We start from the raw sequence: 20184 nt of genomic DNA, 5'->3' as shown, positions 1-20184 counted from the left end.
CTCATGAGGACAATTGAGTAGCTACTTTAATCGAGTAGCGACCAGTGGCGTCATTACCAGGGTAAAAAGATTTTTTTTATTAACATTTATTAAAGTGCGTAAAAAGATTGTTGCAATTGATTGCAAAGGAGGCACTTAGTAATGTTGTGATATCCACAAAAGTTGTGAACCTTTTTTTACTGATCGAACAACGTTATCATCACACTTTAACCTCTGAGAATACTTTTAAAGTCCTTGGACTTCACGGGTTTGTGTCGTAGCATGTCCATCCCGTAGTATGTCCCTCATCAGATGGACGAGAAGAGACACTGCCAATTAGGTGCTGGGTTGAGAGCATTAGAAAGTAAGCGAGTGAAATATTTGCAATCTTCGTCAGTAAAAAATGGTTTCTTCGAAATTGATCTCAGGGGCAAGGTAAACTTAGTCTCTTGACAAATGGAGTGTGCCTGAAGGCATGTGATGTGTTCCAATCCCCTCGACCGCATCTGATGAGGGTTACATCGTCGTACTACGGGATGGACATGCTACGACACAGACGACATGAGTCTGGCGTATCCCCAGCACTGTTTGAGAAGAGCTGACAAAAAATGGCGAAGACATCCACCAAGAGTCTCATGTCTACTTCTCAAACTTAATCCTTCAATACGGTCTGACTGTAAGTTGATAAGTTTCCAATAGTTTTTATGTTGGAACGCGAGAGACAACCAGCTAACCATTAACCATTCTTAAATAAAATTATTATTATTATTATTATTATTATTATTATCATTATTATTTTTAACCATGTTTAACCATTCTTGTTATTTTTGTGACGGCGGTGACGGCAAGAGTTTGATAAAGGGAACTGTAACTGCTAAGGTCTTATCATTCCGAAATCGAAAAGAGAAGAAGCATGGGATAGTAGAAACCCAGCCGTTCCGAGAACGAACCTTATCTGATGATTGGGATAAAATCCTCCCCGGCCGGAAATCGAAACCGCGCCCTAGCGCTTATAAGGCAGGCGCGCTGCCCTCCAAGCATCCAAGCTAACTAGGCTTTGAAGGAGCACTCCTAGAATAGATCTCTCTCTCTCTCTCTCTCTCTCTCTCTCTCTCTCTCTCTCTCTCTCTCTCTCTCTCTCTCTCTCTCTCTCAATTCTTATTGTTCTAAAGTTCTCACATTAACCTCCAGTGGTGGAGAATAGGCAGTAGAATGAAATGGAATATACTCTGTGTATACTGCCAGGTTTGATAGAGGGAACTGTAACAACACAGGTCTTATCGTCCCGAAAGCGAGGAAGGAAGACAGGATAGAAGAAAGCCAGCCGTTCCGAGAACGAACCTTATCCGTTTGGAATAAATTTCGCCCCGTGAGGGAATCAAACCCGCGCTCTAGAGCTTACAAGGCAGACGCGCTACCTCCCAAGGTTTGACAGAGGGCAGTGTATCTGAGAAGGTCTTATCGTCCCGAAATCGTAGAGAGAAAGAAGACAGGATAGGAGAAAGCCAACCGTTCCCAGAACGAACCTTATCTGTTTAGGATATAGTTGGCCCCGGACGATTTTACGAGTACATATTTACATAGTACATACCAAGTTTAAATTTTTATACTGGTGTGTAGGTACAAAGGATAACTATATACCTAAACTGACCACTTAATTACCTATTAGAATGTGTGAACAAATCTTAATATTCCATGTAGGTTAACGTATCTAACACGGAGTAGGTAATTACATAAATTAGTTTTTAAGAGCTTTTAATTTCAAATCTACATAAAGAATGTACATTATGGAACTGTAACAACACAGGTCTTATCGTCCCGAAAGCGAGGAAGGAAGACAGGATAGAAGAAAGCCAGCCGTTCCGAGAACGAACCTTTTCTGTTTGGAATAAATTTCGCCCCGTGAGGGAATCAAACCTGCGCTCTAGAGCTTACAAGGCAGACACGCTACCTTCCAAGGTTTGACAGAGGGCAGTATAACTGAGAACTACCTAAACTGACCACTTAATTACCTATTAGAATGTGTGAACAAATCTTAATATTCCATGTAGGTACCTTATCTAACACGGAATAGGTAATTACATAAATTAATTTTTAAGAGCTTTTAATTTCAAATCTACATAAAAAATGTACATTATAGGTAGGTAAGTACATACTACATACATACATTATTACATATTACATTATTATGTACCTATCCTAGGATCAACATGGAAGACACCTACCTAGGTATAATATGTACATAAATTCTGTAAAATGTTACGTATAGGTACATATGTACTTGTGTATTGGGAGAGTGTGTGAAACATTGTACCCATGTTAATACGGTATGGTAGTGGTTAACAAATTTTGTTGTGGTGGTCAAGATGCTCGCCTGTATAAACAGGAGGGTCCAGCGTTAACCTCGCCTGGTGGTGATACCTTCCACTCAAGAGTCTAATTATTATTATTAATAATAATTCTACTCCTGCTGCGATAGAGTCAACATCTCTCTTGGTCTGAAGATGATGTCCTGACCTGAGTGACATCGAATGCTCACCAATTTAAAACATCGAAATTGTCTTGATAAGAATATTTTATTTTATCTGATTTTAATTTTAAATAATTATTAATATCGAATGAGATTTAGTTCACAATAGATACCTACCTAATAATAGTAGTAGCCTACTGCTGGACTAAAAAGACCTTTCAGTTCCCATCCACTATATTTTCGTTAGTGGTGACGCCAAAGCACCAATAAATTGACTCGTGGAGGTGTCAATGATTCCAAGGAAATGTAAATTACAAGGATATTTTCGCATCACAGATTTTGGGCTTGATCGTAACTTCGTCACGTACCATTTCAGGTCCTAGCTCCCCATCTATCGAGCATCCCATACAAAGGTTTCCAGAATGACTTTTCAGTCTTATTTGAGCAGAATAAATGCTCACTTGATCACCCTTTTTTCTTAGCTAGGTAAACCCCCTCAAAATCTCGCGGTACTAGGTCGCTTCAATGGCACTCCTTTTGGGAACCACTGTGGTATGGAATATTCACAGTTATGTCTTCAGGATGATATCTATTTCCATTATGCAATGGGTAAATTAATAAATATTCATAATACAATCATAATAGAAGTACCATAACATAGGTATAATGTAAAGTAATTGTACATGAAATGTAAAAGTACATAGTAGGTACAATGTTTCTGTGTGCTATTGCCAGAAGGCATAAACATAACTTGACCAGGTATCTGTGGTCTTCTCCGTGAACACCCATACCTATAACGAACAAATACTGGCTCTCAAGTAGTAGCTTTCAAGCTCTAGTTCACGGGTTCGATTCCTGCGCAAAATTTAGATATTGTGATGTGATGTAGGTACGTACAATGTTAATTTGTATTATTGCCAGAAGCCAGAAGGCATAGCATAACTTCACAAGGTACCTACCTATCTGTGGTCTTCTTGAACACCCATACCTATCTATAGGAACAAATACTGGCTTTCAAGTAACTTTTAAGCTCTAGGTTACGGGTTCGATTCCCGCTAAAAATATTGAAATCATAACATAAAAGTCCCTAACTACTATCATTCACCAGGTATTTGTGGTCTTCTGCTTGCTTGAACACCCAAGCCAATCTAGTTAGCTTGGGAGGGAGTGCACCTGCCTTGTAAGCGCTAGGTCGTGGATTCGATTCCGGTCCGGGGGCGAACTTTCTGATAAACACATAGGGTTCGTTCTCGGAACGGCTCGGTTTCCAATATCCTGATACTGGCTTTCTCCTACTCTGGCTTCATTCTCTATTCGCTTTCGGGACGATAAGACCTCCGTTGTTAGAGTTCCCTCTATCAAACCTCTCCAATAGATGTTTAACTGTAGAGCTGTGACAGAGCCGAGGGTTTTATAATCCATTCGAGGAACTGAGGCAAGGAAAATCAGAGGTCTAATCATGCCGAAATCAAAGAAAGAAGGAGACCACAGTAGGAGAATAGCAGCTGTTCTGATAAGAATAAACCAATAAACCAAGAATAAACCACTACGCTACTTGCCTCGGTAGCGTAGTGGTCAAGACGCTCGCCTGGTAAACAGGAGGGCGTGGGTTTGATTCTAGCCGAGGTATGGGATTTTATCCTTCTTTATCTGAAAATTTGACGTAAACAGGAGGGCGTGGGTTCGATCCCAGCCGAGGCATGGAATTTTATCCTCATTTATTTGAGAGTGTGATTACATAGTAATGGAGCTCTAATGGTTAGGTGGTAGAAAACGCCTCCGGCGTTAACCTCGCCTAGTGGTTACCTTCCACTCAAGAGTCTATTATTATTATTAATAAAGTATACAATTCACTCCGGGCTGGCTCAAAATCTGTAATAGGGTAAGTGTACCATTTATTCGCCCACCTAAAAAACGTACCATTTATTGGGCGGGCTGGCTCAAAATCTGTAATAGGGTAAGTGTACCATTTATTCGCCCACCTAAAAAACGTACCATTTATTGGGCCACCTGCCCACACTTATTTTTCTAATTTTTGTTTTTATGCCTAAAATTTTTGAATAGTTTTAATACTATTTACCAATTTATTGGTAGATTTTTTTCCCTTGGTGAATTTTTTCCGATAGGATGGATAGTCTATTCAAATCCAGTTTGATTGGAGTCGTAAGTTTCCTTGAATTTTCTTTTGTTGATTAGATAGATTATAGAATTTGTTTGAATATTGTTTTTGAGTACCTATTTTAAGAAGTACTAGGGTACTTTTAACTTCTGGTGTGTATATATTATATAACTATTGTCATACTGATCTTTATTGTGTTAATATAAGGGCCGTTAGGCCTGTAATCTTGTAGTAAGCAAGAGATTTTTTTTTTTAAGGGCCATTAAACCAGAGTACCATAGCCAGCCGTTCCGAGAACAAACCTTGTCTGTTCAAGATAAAATTAACTTCGGGCGGAAATCGAAACCGTGACCTAGCGGTTAAGCTAGCCACTCACGGACAAACAACGTGCAGCGTCAGACGGTCGGTATGTGTGTGTGGCGGGGAAAAGCTTCAGACCCAGGTCTGTCAGACGATCAGACCGCGAGTCCATGTCCTTTCTCACGTGGTCACACCATCTGTTCTTGGCCGCCACAACACCGTCACAAGATTTATTCAAATTTAATCATAAACAAGTCTCGAAATTTATTAAAATTTAATCATTCTATAATTCAACCACGCCCACGGATACTTCCAAGGTGGCATAGCCATGTATGGGTTCTTTACCAGTTCTAGGTTCTCTAGTTCTGGTTTTAGTCACCTATCGCGTGAGATATGGGACCCTGAGAACTTGATTGATAGATCCTGGTATCGCCTAAGTGGGTAGTAAGGTTACGTCTAACACGCTGGAGGTCCCAGGTTCGATTCCCGGCTTGGTCGAAGTTTTTTCGGCTCAGTACTTGGCGTTTGGGGTGCACTGAGCCTCGTGAGAAGCTACTTTAATCAAGTAACGACCAGTGGCGACATTAATACTGTAAAAATTAAAAAGATTATTGAAATATGGAAATTGATTTTAAAGGAGGCACTTTTAGTAATCCTGGTGATATCCACAAAAGTTTTGGACACCTGAATTTACGGACATCCTGTATTCTATATAAACTCGTATATTATAGGTATGTTACAAAAGGACCATGTCAACATACCTACCTGTGGCATAAACATGTGTACGTGATGTTTATGTCCTCCCAGGACTGTATTTAGGGGGACAAGGAAGCCCTTCATTAATTGAAAATGAAGTGCAAAAAGTTGCTTAACTTCAGTCACCCCCCTCGAGCTTCATTTTCCCCTTTTACTGTAGGCCAGACTTCGAAAAATTTAGGCATGCCCTTACTTTCTATTACCCTTACGTATAGGGAACCTATACAAGGTAATGAGAAAGTATTGCAATCGGTCCAATTTTTTTTCTTCTAATTTTTGTTTTTATGCCTCCAATTTTTGAATAGTATCGAAATCTGTAATAGGGTGGTAAGTGTACCATTTATTCGCCCACATAAAAACGTACCATTTATTGGCCCACCCTGCCCACATTTATTTTTCTAATTTTTGTTTTTATGCCTACAATTTTTGAATAGCACTGGTTCGTATCCGTTTATTTGAAACTCAAACAAAAACAATGCATAAACCGCAAAAATCCAATGGAACCAATAGACAATCGGTCTAAGCTAGGGAGGCTAGGCTAAGCTGAGCTAGGGTAACCCCGTCACTATGGTAACCAGATGAGATGAGATCTAGGCTAGTGATGTAATCCAGATGACATATTACTGGCCAGTCAATATTTCATATCACAATACATACAGGGTGACCAAAAAATAATAGGTAGGTATACATTGTTTTAACCTCTATTTTTCAAAAGAGTTTTGATAGAGGGGACTTAATGAACACATTGAATAGGTTCTGCAGTTACTTGAAGAACAAAAAAATAGAGAGAGAGAGAGAAAAAGAGAGAGAGAAAAAGAGAGAGAGAGAAAGAGAGAGAGAGAAAGACTAAGGGTTAGGTGGTAGAAAACGCCTCCGGCGTTAACCTCGCCTAGTGGTTACCTTCCACTCAAGAGTCTATTATTATTATTAAATATTAACCCTCTACATACCCCTTTTTCAGGCCAATACTCCTACATCGACCCATCCAAGAGAATCAGAACCGTAGAGTACGTGGCAGACCAGAATGGGTTCCATCCCTCACTGAGTATCCCTAATGAAGATACCCCTGTAGTAGCCCAGGCTAAACAATACCATGCGGAACTCTATGATAAGGTAAGAGAACTCTATGATAAGGTGAGAGAACTCTATGATAAATGATAAGGTAAGAGAATGGGTTCCATCCCTCACTGAGTGTCCTTAATGAAGATACCCCTGTAGTGGCGCAAGCTAAACAATACCATGCTGAACTCTATGATAAGGTAAGAGAACTCTATGATAAGGTAAGAAAACTCTATGATAAGGTGAGAGAACTCTATGATAAATGATAAGGTAAGAGAATGGGTTCCATCCCTCACTGAGTATCCCTAACGAAGATACCCCTGTAGTAGCCCAGGCTAAACAATACCATGCGGAACTCTATGATAAGGTAAGAGAACTCTATGATAAGGTAAGAGAACTCTATGATAAGGTGAGAGAACTCTATGATAAATGATAAGGTAAGAGAATGGGTTCCATCCCTCACTGAGTGTCCCTAATGAAGATACCCCTGTAGTGGCGCAAGCTAAACAATACAACATCATGCTGATTCTATGATAAGGTGAGAGAACTCTATGATAAGGTAAGAGAACTCTATGATAAGGTAAGAGAACTGTATCATAAAGGAAAATAAGAATAGCCTATTGAAGACTCAGTAACTTTATGAACACAAGATTTTGGATAGGTTTCACCGATGTTCTCTGTAGCCCCTAATAGCCGATTAGCTTAACAGCTCTGTTAAGCCTATACAAATCAAATTACTGACAGACCTTTTACGGACTGAAAAAATGTTGGTGAAATTCGTCAGTCGTCTTGTAATTCTCCGTCAATATAAAATAAAAATCTGGTGTGAACATCACACGACTTTTCTCATCAGACACACACACGGACCAATGGCTGAAACTTTGGATTTAGGCTCTAGGGACCTCAAAACGTGTTTTGGCACTAAAAATCACACACACGGACCAATGGCTGAAACTTTGGATTTAGGCTCTAGGGACCTCAAAACGTGTTTTGGCACTAAAAACTGATCATCGAAAATTTGACCCGATTACATTACTTTCCTTCCTATAGGATAAGGAAAGTAAAAAACCCAAGAATCCCGGCCCAATTAAGGCTAAATAAGGTTAATGTGAAGATGTAGCTCACCGAATGGAGGGTACAACCCCCGTCACTAAAAATCTTAACAAATTGTAGAGTGAGCTTAAAAAAAGGACAAATTTTAACCCATTTGGTCCGATGTTCCTCAGATTGCCGCCCGCAACCTGGAGCCTAGTCGCGCCATTCCCAAGGACACGCGCACGGTGGCGCGCGCTAAATCTCGTCATGCGGACCTATACGAGCGCATTGCGGCAGAACATGCCCGCATTGCGGCCGAGAGACGCGCACAGAACCCGCATTATGAGGAGGACAACAATGGCCACTATGATGCCAACAGGGCCAACTATGTTGGTTCGGAATCAGATTGAGGGATTTATGGACTTATCCCTAAGAAAGGGAAATTCCCCTTGAAATGAGGGTTAAAGGGACTTTTTCCCCTAACATGCTGGAGGGGTTGAAGGGAATTTTCCCTTAAAAGAGAGCTAACCCTGTCAAATGGTTCAGTCAGATCGAGGGGACTTTCCCATAAAAGGAGGGTTGGAAAAGGGCAAAAAGCTAGAGAGGTTAAAGGTAATTTTCCCTTAAAAGAGAGCTAACCCTGTGTAAAATTTAGGCATGCCCCTCCCGGTAGATCACTATTTGGACTCTCGGCCTCCCCTCGACAAAATCCTGGATACGGCTTTGCCCGTTTTCTTTGCCCTTGGTACCTATCAATTTAGTTTGAAAATCCTGGATACGGCCCTGTATCCTCCAATATATTATGTACCTATGCAAGATGCAAGTTAGCAATATAACTATTCTATCTATTACCTATTATCTTTAAGAATCTAAGGACATATCACTATTCTTATGTGACTGTTGGAGTATTGGCCTCCATTGAACAAATATGACGTGATGTGGTATATTGCAATTCCTCAGAAACACATCTTGAGGGCTTGTCATATGACAAGACAGGATAGGAATGCACTTGGCATTAGTTCGTATCTACTAGTATTAGAACTAGCAAACTTGTGGTATATTGCAATTCCTCAGAAACACATCTTGAGGGCTTGTCATATGACAAGACAGGATAGGAATGCACTTGGCATTAGTTCGTACTGAACAAATATGACGTGATGTGGTATATTGCAATTCCTCAGAAACACATCTTGAGGGCTTGTCATATGACAAGACAGGATAGGAATGCATCACTTGGCTTTAGTTCGTACTAGTATTAGAACTAGCGAACTAGCATTTAGTATCTAGCATTAGCATTAGTATCATAGTATCTAGCCACTAGTCAGTCAAATTTAGTCAAAGTATAAAATAGTGTGAGCCTGGAATGATATAAGAAGACTGATGACGATCATGGTGGAAAAAGTGTGAATCATACTGTGGTGTTATGCAATAAGACCCAAGATAGTGGGGTCAGAAAACTGTAGAACTCAATGAGAAAAATACATTACCCTGTGTAATGTTTTTTGAGGGGCTTTTCCCTTAAAAGGATGGTTAAAATGACTTTTCCCTTACAAGAGAGCTAAAGTAACTTTTCCCTTTTTCGCTAAAAGGACTTGTCTTAAATGAGGACTTAAAAGAAGGGATTTCCCCTAATGTAGTGCTTCGATTCTAAAGAAAGTAAAAAAATAAGGGAGAAAAAGTAAAGTATGACGTCAACAACATTATTGTAACCATGTAAACGAGAATCTGTCTAGAGCAGATAGAGCTATACTAAATGTAAATACTAACCCAGGTACAAATCGTAGGTAGGTAGCCTAACTCATATTTATTTGTTAAATTTCCAAGTTGTTTTACTGAAATTAATAAAACAAATAAATATATGGAAAAGCCACAGTTTCTTATTTTTTTTCTTTTTCTTCTTATTCTTCTTTCTTTCTTTTCTTTCTTTCCTCTTTTTTTTTCTTTCCAAATTTGGCCCTAGATTGACTTGGATATCCCTGTTGAAACGAAAACACATTGATTTACAAGGTTCCAAAATATTCAGAATATTTTCAAATAAACATCAGAAAAGACAACAATTTTATTTTCACAGAGGAAATAAAAAACAAGAGAAAAAAATAATGGTATATAATATAAAAAAACAAGGGGTAAAAAAGAAAAATATACCGCTTGGTGGTTGAAAATACTTTCGGTTTTTGTACAATGATTGAAAAAATAAAATTCTACCCTTGATAGTAATATTGAAAATAAAGGTACTCGAATCTTGGAGAAAAATTTCGTTTGATTCTAGACTGAATAAAATTAGTTAATTAATTAATTAATTACCTAATGAAGTAATGAATTAATGATGATAAATGAGTTAATTAGAAAGAAATAATGAAACCGTTCAAAGTATACGGAGCAATAAATCGAAACTCGGGACGCCATCTTGGAAGCAAAAGGCTTCATGTTGGATTTTTTGTTTACTTTTAAGAATTTAAATTTGGCGCAGTCAAGTTCAAATTTTGAAATGAAAATTGGGATGTTTCTTGTAAATCATGGTTGGAGCCCGATTTTCCCTGACGCTCCAGTCACAGTAAGTTCAACGAAAGGTCAAATAAAGTCAAATATGTATTTTACAGACGATTAGATGGGAGTCAAGTGAAAATACTGTGACTTGAAGGAGATATGATGTGAATACTGCCACTTAATCAAAGCTTCCGAATCTAAATACTAAACAGCGTACAGTAAACGGAGAGATGAAAAAATGATCGATAAAAAAAGAGATAATAAAAATACAAATGTATAAAAAGAAGCGTTCTTACTATTAAAATTATGGCGAAGACGAGAGAATATTTTTATGGAATTTCCCTGTCTATTGTTGGAGAAAAAAAAATCCCTTTCCAACTCTAAGGAAAAAATCCCCTGACAAGAAAAAATCCTTTTCTATTCCAAGGGAATTACACCCTGAAAATTCTTAGGAAAAAGTCCTTTTCTGTGCTTTTCACGTAAGCCTACGCAAAAAATATTCACCTTAACATCTCCGCCATTTAAAATTTTCCCCACAAAATTATCATTCGGCTTTTTCGTCCTTCTTTTATAATTAGCAATTTACCGTACATTTCCCAGGTGCGGAATATTAGATGTACGATTTTCCATTCGGTACTTTACCCTCTTCGTCGTAATTATTTGGTAATTTACCGAACAATAGCCAAAAAAAAAAAAAAAAAAAAACTAGGCTGGCAAAGATACTAATTACTTTAATAATTTGTTCCACAGGGGTGTCTCCTGCTCATCTCGGTCTGCCAAGCCACGGAGTCCGAAGAAGACTACAAGAAAGTGCCGGAGCCGTCAGAACCTCCCAAACCATACCGGTATGCCTTCGTAGCAGGCAGATTCCCCGGCGATATCGATAGAACCCATGCGGAGTATAGTGATGGAACTGGCGTTGTGAGAGGTGAGAAACCACACCTCAAGTGAGAAACCTCCCTTCACAGAGGGCAGAAATCTTCCCTCTGTGGGCAGAAAACTAAAAAGCACGCTTTTGATGAGAGAAACATTCCCTAATAGTTGAAAAAACTTCCTTCTCAGGGCAGAACACCCTCCTCTTAAGTAGAAATAACCTCCTTGACAGATAATACCCTGGAAGTACTGTTGCACAGTTGCACTGGTGTTGGAAGTAGAAGTTAATTACTCGTATACTGCGAAACTTTCAAAGTTTTTTAGTGACCGCCTTTTCACCCGGGAAAGCCTGCAGCCGGGAACCGATTTTGCGCAATGTTGCTTAACTTCAGTGAACAATAGATCAGTTGCGCTTACTTGGGTGATGTTTCAAAGTCATAGAGCAGGAAAAATGAGGACCAACGGATTTTTTCTTTTTCTTCTACGACTTCTAGATACCGAGATAAATCGATCTAAAAAATACCGGTAAATCGTAAAGTTTGAAGTCACGGCATACGCTTCTAGGTAATAGTTGAAAAAACTCCCTTCTCAGGGCAGAACACCCTCCTCTTAGGTAGAAATAACCTCCTTGACAGATAACACCCTGGAGGTATAAAAGTATGTTAAGGCGGTCTCTTCTTGATCCTTTGTGTGCCGCGTCCATTTTAGTTTAGGATCAGCTCCCATGGTGTAGTGGTCACTGCGCTCACCTTGCACGCGGGAGACCCGGGTTCGATTTCCGGCGGGGTCAAGAAATTTGTATCGTGCAAATGATTGATTCCATGACTGACTGTTGCGGGGCTTACTCAGCCTCGTGAGGGAAATGAGTAGCTATGACATATAAATGCGCATAGCGACCGGTGCCAGCATGGTAGAGGAAAATGAGTAGCTATGGCATATAAATGCGCATAGCGACCGGTGCCAGCATGGTAGGTAAACATTGGATTTTAGGATTATTGAGATATTGGGAAAATCCTACAATGCTGCAGTGAGCACCAAACTTGTGACATAATAACACAAAGAAACTGCATTTACATTTAAGTTTAGGACTATTGCACTGGTGTTAGAAGTAAGTAGAAGTTAATTACTCGTATACTGCGAAACTTTCAAAGTTTTTTAGTGACCGCCTTTTCACCCGGGAAAGTCTGCAGCCGGGAACCGATTTTGCGCAACGTTGCTTAACTTCAGTGAACAATTATTGGGAGCTGATGCGATCAACGTGCTGTCGCAGACTATTGAGATGGGTTCTTAGTTCTTAGCCCCTTGATACCTGCAATTTGTTGGTCTTACTTTCACTACGCTTGTTAAATATTCGGTGGTCTGCCTCGGTAGCGTAGTGGTCAAGACGCTCGCCTGGTAAACAGGAGGGCATGGGTTCGATCCCAGCCGAGGCATTGAATTTTATCCTCATTTATTTGGGGGGGGGGGTATGTTTTATATATGTATTATTGATCCGGACCGCGGGCATTTTTTTCAGCTTCATCCGGACCCCGACAGGATTAAGTTGCCTGCCCCTGGTCTATAGAATAAGGAAAGTAAAAGAGGTCCTATTGAGCCCAACTTAATCACAAGTCCTTTAGGTGTTGAACTTGCTTGCTAATGCCAAAAGTTTATTAATCGAAATCGGAAAAACCCAGGTCCCGGGTTCGAATCCCACCATCGACAAAAGTTTGTACTCGTTTTTCGATTGCAAATATTTCAACGGGTTACTTTCTGGTGTTCTCGTGTTGAGCCAGCACCTAAATGGGAAGTATTGTGTCTCTTCTCGCCCATCTGATGAGAGGCATACTACGGGATGGGCATGCTACGACACAGGCCACAAGCGTCTAATGTAGCAGTTGTTTCATTGCTACGATATAAAAACGGCGGTGGAACACTCATCTAAAAAAAGAAATATGAAAAAAGGGGCCTCCACGGGCCCATGACTCCATGAGTCATAAATCTGAGGAAATTCATTATTCACCTAATATGACATAAGAGAGAATCAGACAAGTGAGAAACCTCATAAACCACAAGGAAGACAGACGGAGATTACGTAGGTATTTAACAAGTTGACTTAAGCTGTAAAACAAACTTCTTTGTTGAATAATACGCTTGGTGGTTGAAAATACTTTCGGTTTTTGTACAATGATTGAAAAAATAAAATTCTACCCTTGATAGTAATATTGAAAAAAAAAGGTACTCGAATGTTGAAGAAAAATTTCGTTTGATTCTAGACTGAATAAAATTAATTAATTACCTAATGAAGTAATGAATTAATGATGATAAATGACTTAATTAGAAAGAAATAATGAAACCGTTCAAAGTATACGGAGCAATAAATCGAAACTCGGGACGCCATCTTGGAAGCAAAAGGCGCCATGTTGGATTTTTTGTTTACTTTTAAGAATTTAAATTTGGCGCAGTCAAGTTCAAATTTTGAAATGAAAATTGGGATGTTTTTTTGTAAATCATGGTTGAAGCCCGATTTTCCCTGACGCTCCAGTCACAGTAAGTTTAACGAAAGGTCAAATAAAGTCAAATATGTATTTTACAGACGATTAGATGGGAGTCAAGTGAGAATACTTTTATTATTAGGCTTCATGTTGGATTTTTTGTTTACTTTTAAGAATTTAAATTTGGCGCAGTCAAGTTCAAATTTTGAAATGAAAATTGGGATGTTTCTTGTAAATCATGGTTGGAGCCCGATTTTCCCTGACGCTCCAGTCACAGTAAGTTCAACGAAAGGTCAAATAAAGTCAAATATGTATTTTACAGACGATTAGATGGGAGTCAAGTGAAAATACTGTGACTTGAAGGAGATATGATGTGAATACTGCCACTTAATCAAAGCTTCCGAATCTAAATACTAAACAGCGTACAGTAAACGGAGAGATGAAAAAATGATCGATAAAAAAGAGATAATAAAAATACGAATGTATAAAAAGAAGCGTTCTTACTATTAAAATTATGGCGAAGACGAGAGAATATTTTTATGGAATTTCCCTGTCTATTGTTAGAGAAAAAAAAATCCCTTTCTAACTCTAAGGAAAAAATCCCCCGACAAGAAAAAATCCTTTTCTATTCCTAGGGAATTACACCCTGAACATTCCTAGGAAAAAGTCCTTTCCTGTGCTTTTCACGAAAGCCTACGCAAATATTCACCTCAACATCTCCACCATTTAAAAATTTCCCCACGAAATATCATTCGGCTTTTTCGTCCTTCTTTTATAATTAGCAATTTACCGTACATTTCCCAGGTGCGGGATATTAGATGTACGATTTTCCATTCGGTACTTTAGTCTTTACCCTCTTCGTCGTAATTATTTGGCAATTTACCGGATAATTTATCCACTATGAGAAACATCACATACAACTTCAAGCTACCTCGAGATAATAAAAATACGAATGTATAAAAAGAAGCGTTCTTACTATTAAAATTATGGCGAAGAAGAGAGAATATTTTTATGGAATTTCCCTGTCTATTGTTGGAGAAAAAAAAATCCCTTTCCAACTCTAAGGAAAAAATCCCCTGACAAGAAAAAATCCTTTTCTATTCCTAGGGAATTATACCCTGATAATTCCTAGGAAAAAGTCCTTTCCTGTGCTTTTCACGTAAGCCTACGCAAATATTCACCTTAACATCTCCACCATTTAAAAATTTCCCTCTATTGTTAGAGAAAAAAAAATCCCTTTCTAACTCTAAGGAAAAAATCCCCCGACAAGAAAAAATCCTTTTCTATTCCTAGGGAATTATACCCTGAAAATTCCCAGGAAAAAGTCCTTTTCTGTGCTTTTCACGTAAGCCTACGCAAATATTCACCTTACATCTCCACCATTTAAAAATTTCCCCACGAAATTATCATTCGGTTTTTTCGTCCTTCTTTTATAATTAGCAATTTACCGTACATTTCCCAGGTGCGGAATATTAGATGTACGATTTTCCATTCGGTACTTTACCCTCTTCGTCGTAATTATTTGGCAATTTACCGGACAATTTATCCACTATGAGAAACATCACATACAACTTCAAGAGCTACCTACGAATATTTCACAAACCGATTTTTCCGCCTCTTCGTTACATTTGGCATTTACCGTACATTTCCCAAATGTACGACCTCTTCCTACGAATATAGGCTTTTCGCCCCTCTATTCGGTACTTTACCCTCTTCGTCGTAATTATTTGGCAATTTACCGGACAATTTATCCACTATGAGAAACATCACATACAACTTCAAGCTACCTACGAATATTTCCCCGTAGGCGATGACGTCATAATTCATGACTCCCGCTTCGTTTGTTTGTGCGCAAGCGTTTCTGCGCATTTTGACGTCGAGTCTGACGTCACAACTCTTTGAACTTTGTCATTAGAACGGCAATTAAAAATTGGATTTTCGACCTTTTAAAGTTAGGTACTTTTTTGGAGTTTTGACGTCAGATTCGAATTTTTCACAACTTTTTATGTAGGAATCGTCCTTTTATTAGAAAAATTGAATTTTCGACCTTTTAAAGTTACTTTTTCCGAGTTTTGACCTCAGATTTGGATTTTTCACAACTTTTTACGTAGGAATCGTCCTTTTATTAATAATATTTTCCCAATTGCAACACCTCCATTTGCATTTACCTCTGGTGGATTCACATAGTAGAACGCATTCTCGATCATCATATTGTATCGGGCGTCCAAATTCAGAACTGTCTTCTTTCGTATCATTTGCTCCAAGTACACCTTAATACGAGGATGTGTATCTTTGTTCCTGTATAGATATCGGCCACATGTCTCCAGTAAATGACAACACTGTAAACATAAACATTGCTGGAGGTTACAAAGGGAAAATTCCTGTATAGATATCGGCCACATGTCTCCAGTAAATGACAACACTGTAAACATAAACATTGCTGGAGGTTACAAAGGGTTTAATAGATATCGGCCACATGTCTCCAGTAAATGACAACACTGTAAACATAAACATTGCTGGAGGTTACAAAGGGTTTATCATGTTTCAAAAAGGAAAAGCACAAGTACTCATGATTCAATTCAATTCAATTCAATTCAATTATGTCACAAATGTCGTTCCCCACTTAATATACTACGCTAAATTTTATGACATGACTTGGACTCGAACCACCAACCTCCAGATTCAAAGGCTACCGTGCTAACCACTGCACCACTGAGGTTGGTGGAGGTTACAAAGGGTTTATCATGTTTCAAAGGAAAAGCACAGGTCCTCATGATGGTTGACTGCGGTTCGTAATGGGCCAAGTAATCATGGCTAGAGACCATCAACCCCCCTTGGTGCAGCTACACTACCATCACCCCCACCACCTCTGTGGCCGAGTGGTCAAGAGCACTGACTCTCATCCTGGAGGTGCTGGGTTCAAATCCCGGTCAGGGCGGAAATTTTCTGACCGAACTTTTGCATTCTTGGATAGGCATGGATGTAAAAGAATATGCCTTGAAGTGATGCGAACGCGATTCCAAGGTACAATCGTTAAAAATCGTTGAAAAAAACCCCAATAGATATCGGCCACATGTCTCCAGTAAATGACAACACTGTAAACATAAACATTGCTGGAGGTTACAAAGGGTTTATCATGTTTCAAAGGAAAAGCACAAGTACTCATGATGGTTGACTGCGGTTCGTGATGGGCCAAGTAATCTTGGCTAGAGACCATCAACCCCCCTTGGTGCAGCTAAACCACCATCACCCCCACCACCACCTCTGTGGCTGAGTGGTCAAGAGCACTGACTCTCATCCTGGAGGTGTTGGGTTCAAATCCCGGCCAGGGCGGAAATTTTCTGACCGAACTTTTGCATTCTTGGATAGGCATGGATGTAAAAGAATATGCCTTAAAGTGATGCGAACGCGATTCCAAGGTACGATCGTTAAAAATCGTAAAAAAAACCCACACCCTTACTTACCATTTCTACATGATGATGTGCGAAATCATTGAGCAAAACCTTCAGGCAATAGAGAACTTCTATCTTGGAATAGAGTTTGAATTTCACCAGCTCTCCAATGTAGCGAACATTTTTGATTTTAGACTCGATATTGATCTGATCTTTCTTCTTGGTGTGATATTTGAAATCGTTCTTCAGCATGTTCACGAGATCGGAGCTGATATCTGGCAGAAAGAGAACATATACAGATTCTACTCTTCCCATCCCTTTTGGGGTCGACGGATGGAGGCGGGGGGTATGGGGGGGCCACCCTCATGCTCCACGCGTCCTTCTGTTGGCCCCGGGGGGGTTGGGTGGACTAGTGGTAGTGCTGTCACAATTTAATCTTGTAATTGTCCATGATATGTCAAGTTTTTAATAATAAAGCACAATTATACTACTGAAATGATAATTGAGTAAAAATGACTAGAATGTACGGTATATACTGAATACACTAAAACATAATAAAACACAAAAATAAAAAAAAAAATAATACACTAGAAATGAAAATAATAATAATAATATGAATATACCGCCCACTTAAAAAAACTAAGGTGCCGGAAGCCCAACTGAGTGCGCACTGGGTTCCGGAACTCTAATATTTAACTCTATATCGGTGAAAACTTGAACACTATAGTATAGAATTCCAACAACCTAAATCAGGAGAAGTAACCCGATAATAGAGTTCTTCCACCCTATCTTTTCTCAGTCAGTGTACAGAGAATTTTTCGAGGTTTGATAGTTTAAAAACATCTACTTGTCGTTCGGGAAAAAATCGTGTCGTGTGTAGTAGGAATACTCATTTAAATTACATTACCTACAGGACATTTGGAAAAAAAATCGGATGAAACTCACGACAAGTGGGAATGATCCTTAACTTACCTGGTTGGAAAGGATGCAGTATGGCCACAAATCTAGACAGGAATGGGAGGAGATCTAGTCGCGTTCTTGGAACGAACAGGAGGGTGGACGTCAGCTTTTTCCTGTTGGTCCGTGTGTTGTAGTACATGATGAACTCGACGGCAGCATTGTCTATCATTTCCCGATTCTCGCACTTGTAGAGGTTGGCAAGAAATGTGTCAATACCTAGAGACGAGGGGTAAACAAACAACAAAATTACGAGTAAAATTGGCATGAAGAAAAAATGCTCCCACAAAATATAGCCGTGTATTTTATTATGTGTCTTTTTTTCAGATTCAAACAAGGAGATACGAATTTTCAACTTCAACACCCTGACTCCCAAAGTATATTCTACGGTGCTTACCCACAGAAACCCATGTGTATTAAAACATATCTCCTTTAACATGAGAGACAAACTTTAATTCTTGGAATTTTTTCATCAAGAATTAGCAAATTTCACTCAGAGGCCCTCTTTCATTTCAGATAATCATTGAAAATACATATGTAAGTGGCCACTCGCAGCAAGTGTGGACGTCTGGCCAAATCAGCCAATCCTGAAAAGCAAAAAATTTCTTACCTCCTCCTTTAACAACATTATTCACATTGATTCCCCCTCCCAAACCTCCTCCTCCAGGTTCTGACGTCACAGGGGATTGCTCCTTCTCTTTCCCATCATCTTTCTCCTTCACCTCCTCCTTCTCCTTCCCCTCTTTCTTCTCTTTATCCTCGTCTTCTTTGTCTTCAATATCCACGGCTTCCATGTCATTGGGACCTGGGAAGGAAAATTAAGTAAAAAGAATTAAAAGGGTTTGATCCAAACCATTAATTTGTACTCGTTTTTCGATTGCAAATATTTCAACGGGTTACTTTCCGGTGTTCTCGTGTTGACCCAGCGCCTAAATGGGAAGTATTGTGTCTCTTCTCGCCCATCTGATGAGAGGCATACTACGGGATGGGCATGCTACGACACAGGCCACAAGCGTCTAATGTAGCAGTTGTTCCATTGCTACGAAATAAAAACGGCGGTGGAAAACTCATCTTTTTTTTTCATTTTTTAAAAAAAAAAAGATTAAAAAAGACGTCTTCTTTTTCGGGTCGGGTCAGGGCAAAGTAAAGTATTTTAAGGCTTCCTCTTCCTAGATTCGTATAAGCTTAACCCATCCTTTGGAGCAGTTACCCCTACAGCTAAGTCTCAGAGTAGGCTTTTTGTGTATGGAGTTAAGCTAGGGTCCCTCTCACCTACAACAGTATTTCAACTCAGGGGACACAGTAACACAATTAAACCAGACATATAACGCACTTCACGCAGAAGGTCCCGGGCTCGATGCCCAGAGTCGACAAAAAATTTAGACTGATTTTTTAATCGCAAAATTTCGGACGGGTCACTTTTCTGGTATTCTCGAGTTTACAGAGGACATTCATTTGAAGTATTGTGTCTCTTCCTGTCCATCTGAAGAAAGGCAAACAACGGGATAGACTTGCTACGAAACAGACATGAGTCTAATATAGCAGTGCTACGAAATTGAAACTACAAAGACACATGGCAAAGAGGGGGGGGAAGAAGATTCATGGATACATTCTATAAATATCTACCTAAAGAACACACTTCTTTCAGTCCGAAATCCTGTTACCTGTATTGGTGCATTCATCTTCTTGCGTTAGTTTGTTGATTTCCTCATCTATCTTGTCTTCACTGATAATTTCCTCTGAGGTTGGAGTACCTAGAATGGGACAATGAGACAGAGACACAACCGGGTTAAAATTAGTTGATACCAATTCCTTAAGTAGTCAACAGAACAGAATAGAATAGAATATAGTAATATACCTTGTTTATCCTGCCCAAATGAGACTGATAAGTCCCTTTACTCCTGCAGTCTAAACGAGGTCACGTGTAATAGAGAAAATGACATGCATAAAAATTATTCTGTTCTAAATACCTACATAAGACCTTGTTTAGACTGCGGGAGTAAAGGGACTTTTCAACATCATTCTGGCAGTATGAAGAGGGTATATTCTAATCTTTCTCAATATTGCAATGACTGGAATGGAGGAGTTGCAATTGGGAAAATATTATTAATAAAAGGTCGATTCCTACGTAAAAAGTTGTGAAAAATCCAAATCTGAGGTCAAAACTCGGAAAAAGTAACTTTAAAAGGTCGAGAATTCAACTTTTAATTGCCGTCCTAATGAAAAAGTTCGAAGAGTTGTGACGTCAGATTTCACGTCAAAATGCGCAGAAACGCTTGCGCA

At 39.2% G+C, this 20184-nt stretch overlaps 2 protein-coding genes across 2 annotated transcripts in view; one reads left to right on the top strand and one right to left on the bottom strand.

The window, feature by feature from the left end:
- Positions 1 to 5196: 5196 nt before the first annotated feature.
- Positions 5197 to 8357, top strand: LOC103512961. Its single transcript, XM_008477762.1, has 4 exons — positions 5197 to 5305; positions 6586 to 6652; positions 6966 to 7050; positions 7910 to 8357. Exons 1-4 carry the CDS (start codon positions 5197 to 5199, stop codon positions 8126 to 8128), a joined length of 480 nt encoding a protein of 159 aa, XP_008475984.1. The 3' UTR covers positions 8129 to 8357.
- Positions 8358 to 12616: 4259 nt separating this feature from the next.
- LOC103512960 (regulator of nonsense transcripts 2-like) overlaps positions 12617 to 20184 on the bottom strand; it is an 11021-nt gene continuing 3453 nt past the window's right edge. Inside the window, exons 4-9 of the mRNA XM_026826283.1 lie at positions 19566 to 19655; positions 18512 to 18706; positions 17917 to 18120; positions 17017 to 17219; positions 15700 to 15891; positions 12617 to 12631 (exon numbers count right to left, since the gene is read on the bottom strand). Of these exons, the coding sequence (XP_026682084.1) occupies positions 12617 to 12631; positions 15700 to 15891; positions 17017 to 17219; positions 17917 to 18120; positions 18512 to 18706; positions 19566 to 19655 (899 nt within the window). The remainder of the gene's footprint in view (positions 12632 to 15699; positions 15892 to 17016; positions 17220 to 17916; positions 18121 to 18511; positions 18707 to 19565; positions 19656 to 20184) is intronic.

Source organism: Diaphorina citri, unplaced genomic scaffold (genome assembly GCF_000475195.1).
Source record: "Diaphorina citri unplaced genomic scaffold, Diaci psyllid genome assembly version 1.1 scaffold904, whole genome shotgun sequence".
Taxonomy (NCBI): Eukaryota; Metazoa; Arthropoda; class Insecta; order Hemiptera; family Psyllidae; genus Diaphorina; species Diaphorina citri.
This window is presented reverse-complemented; position numbering and strand designations above follow the sequence as displayed.

Coding starts and splice junctions, on each gene's coding strand:
- LOC103512961 (XM_008477762.1), top strand. CDS start 5,197: ATGTATGGGTTCTTTACCAGTTCTAGGTTCTCTAGTTCTGGTTTTAGT. Junction 5,306..6,585: donor TAGATCCTGGTATCGCCTAA/GTGGGTAGTAAG, acceptor CCCCTTTTTCAG/GCCAATACTCCTACATCGAC. Junction 7,051..7,909: donor ATGCGGAACTCTATGATAAG/GTAAGAGAACTC, acceptor GATGTTCCTCAG/ATTGCCGCCCGCAACCTGGA.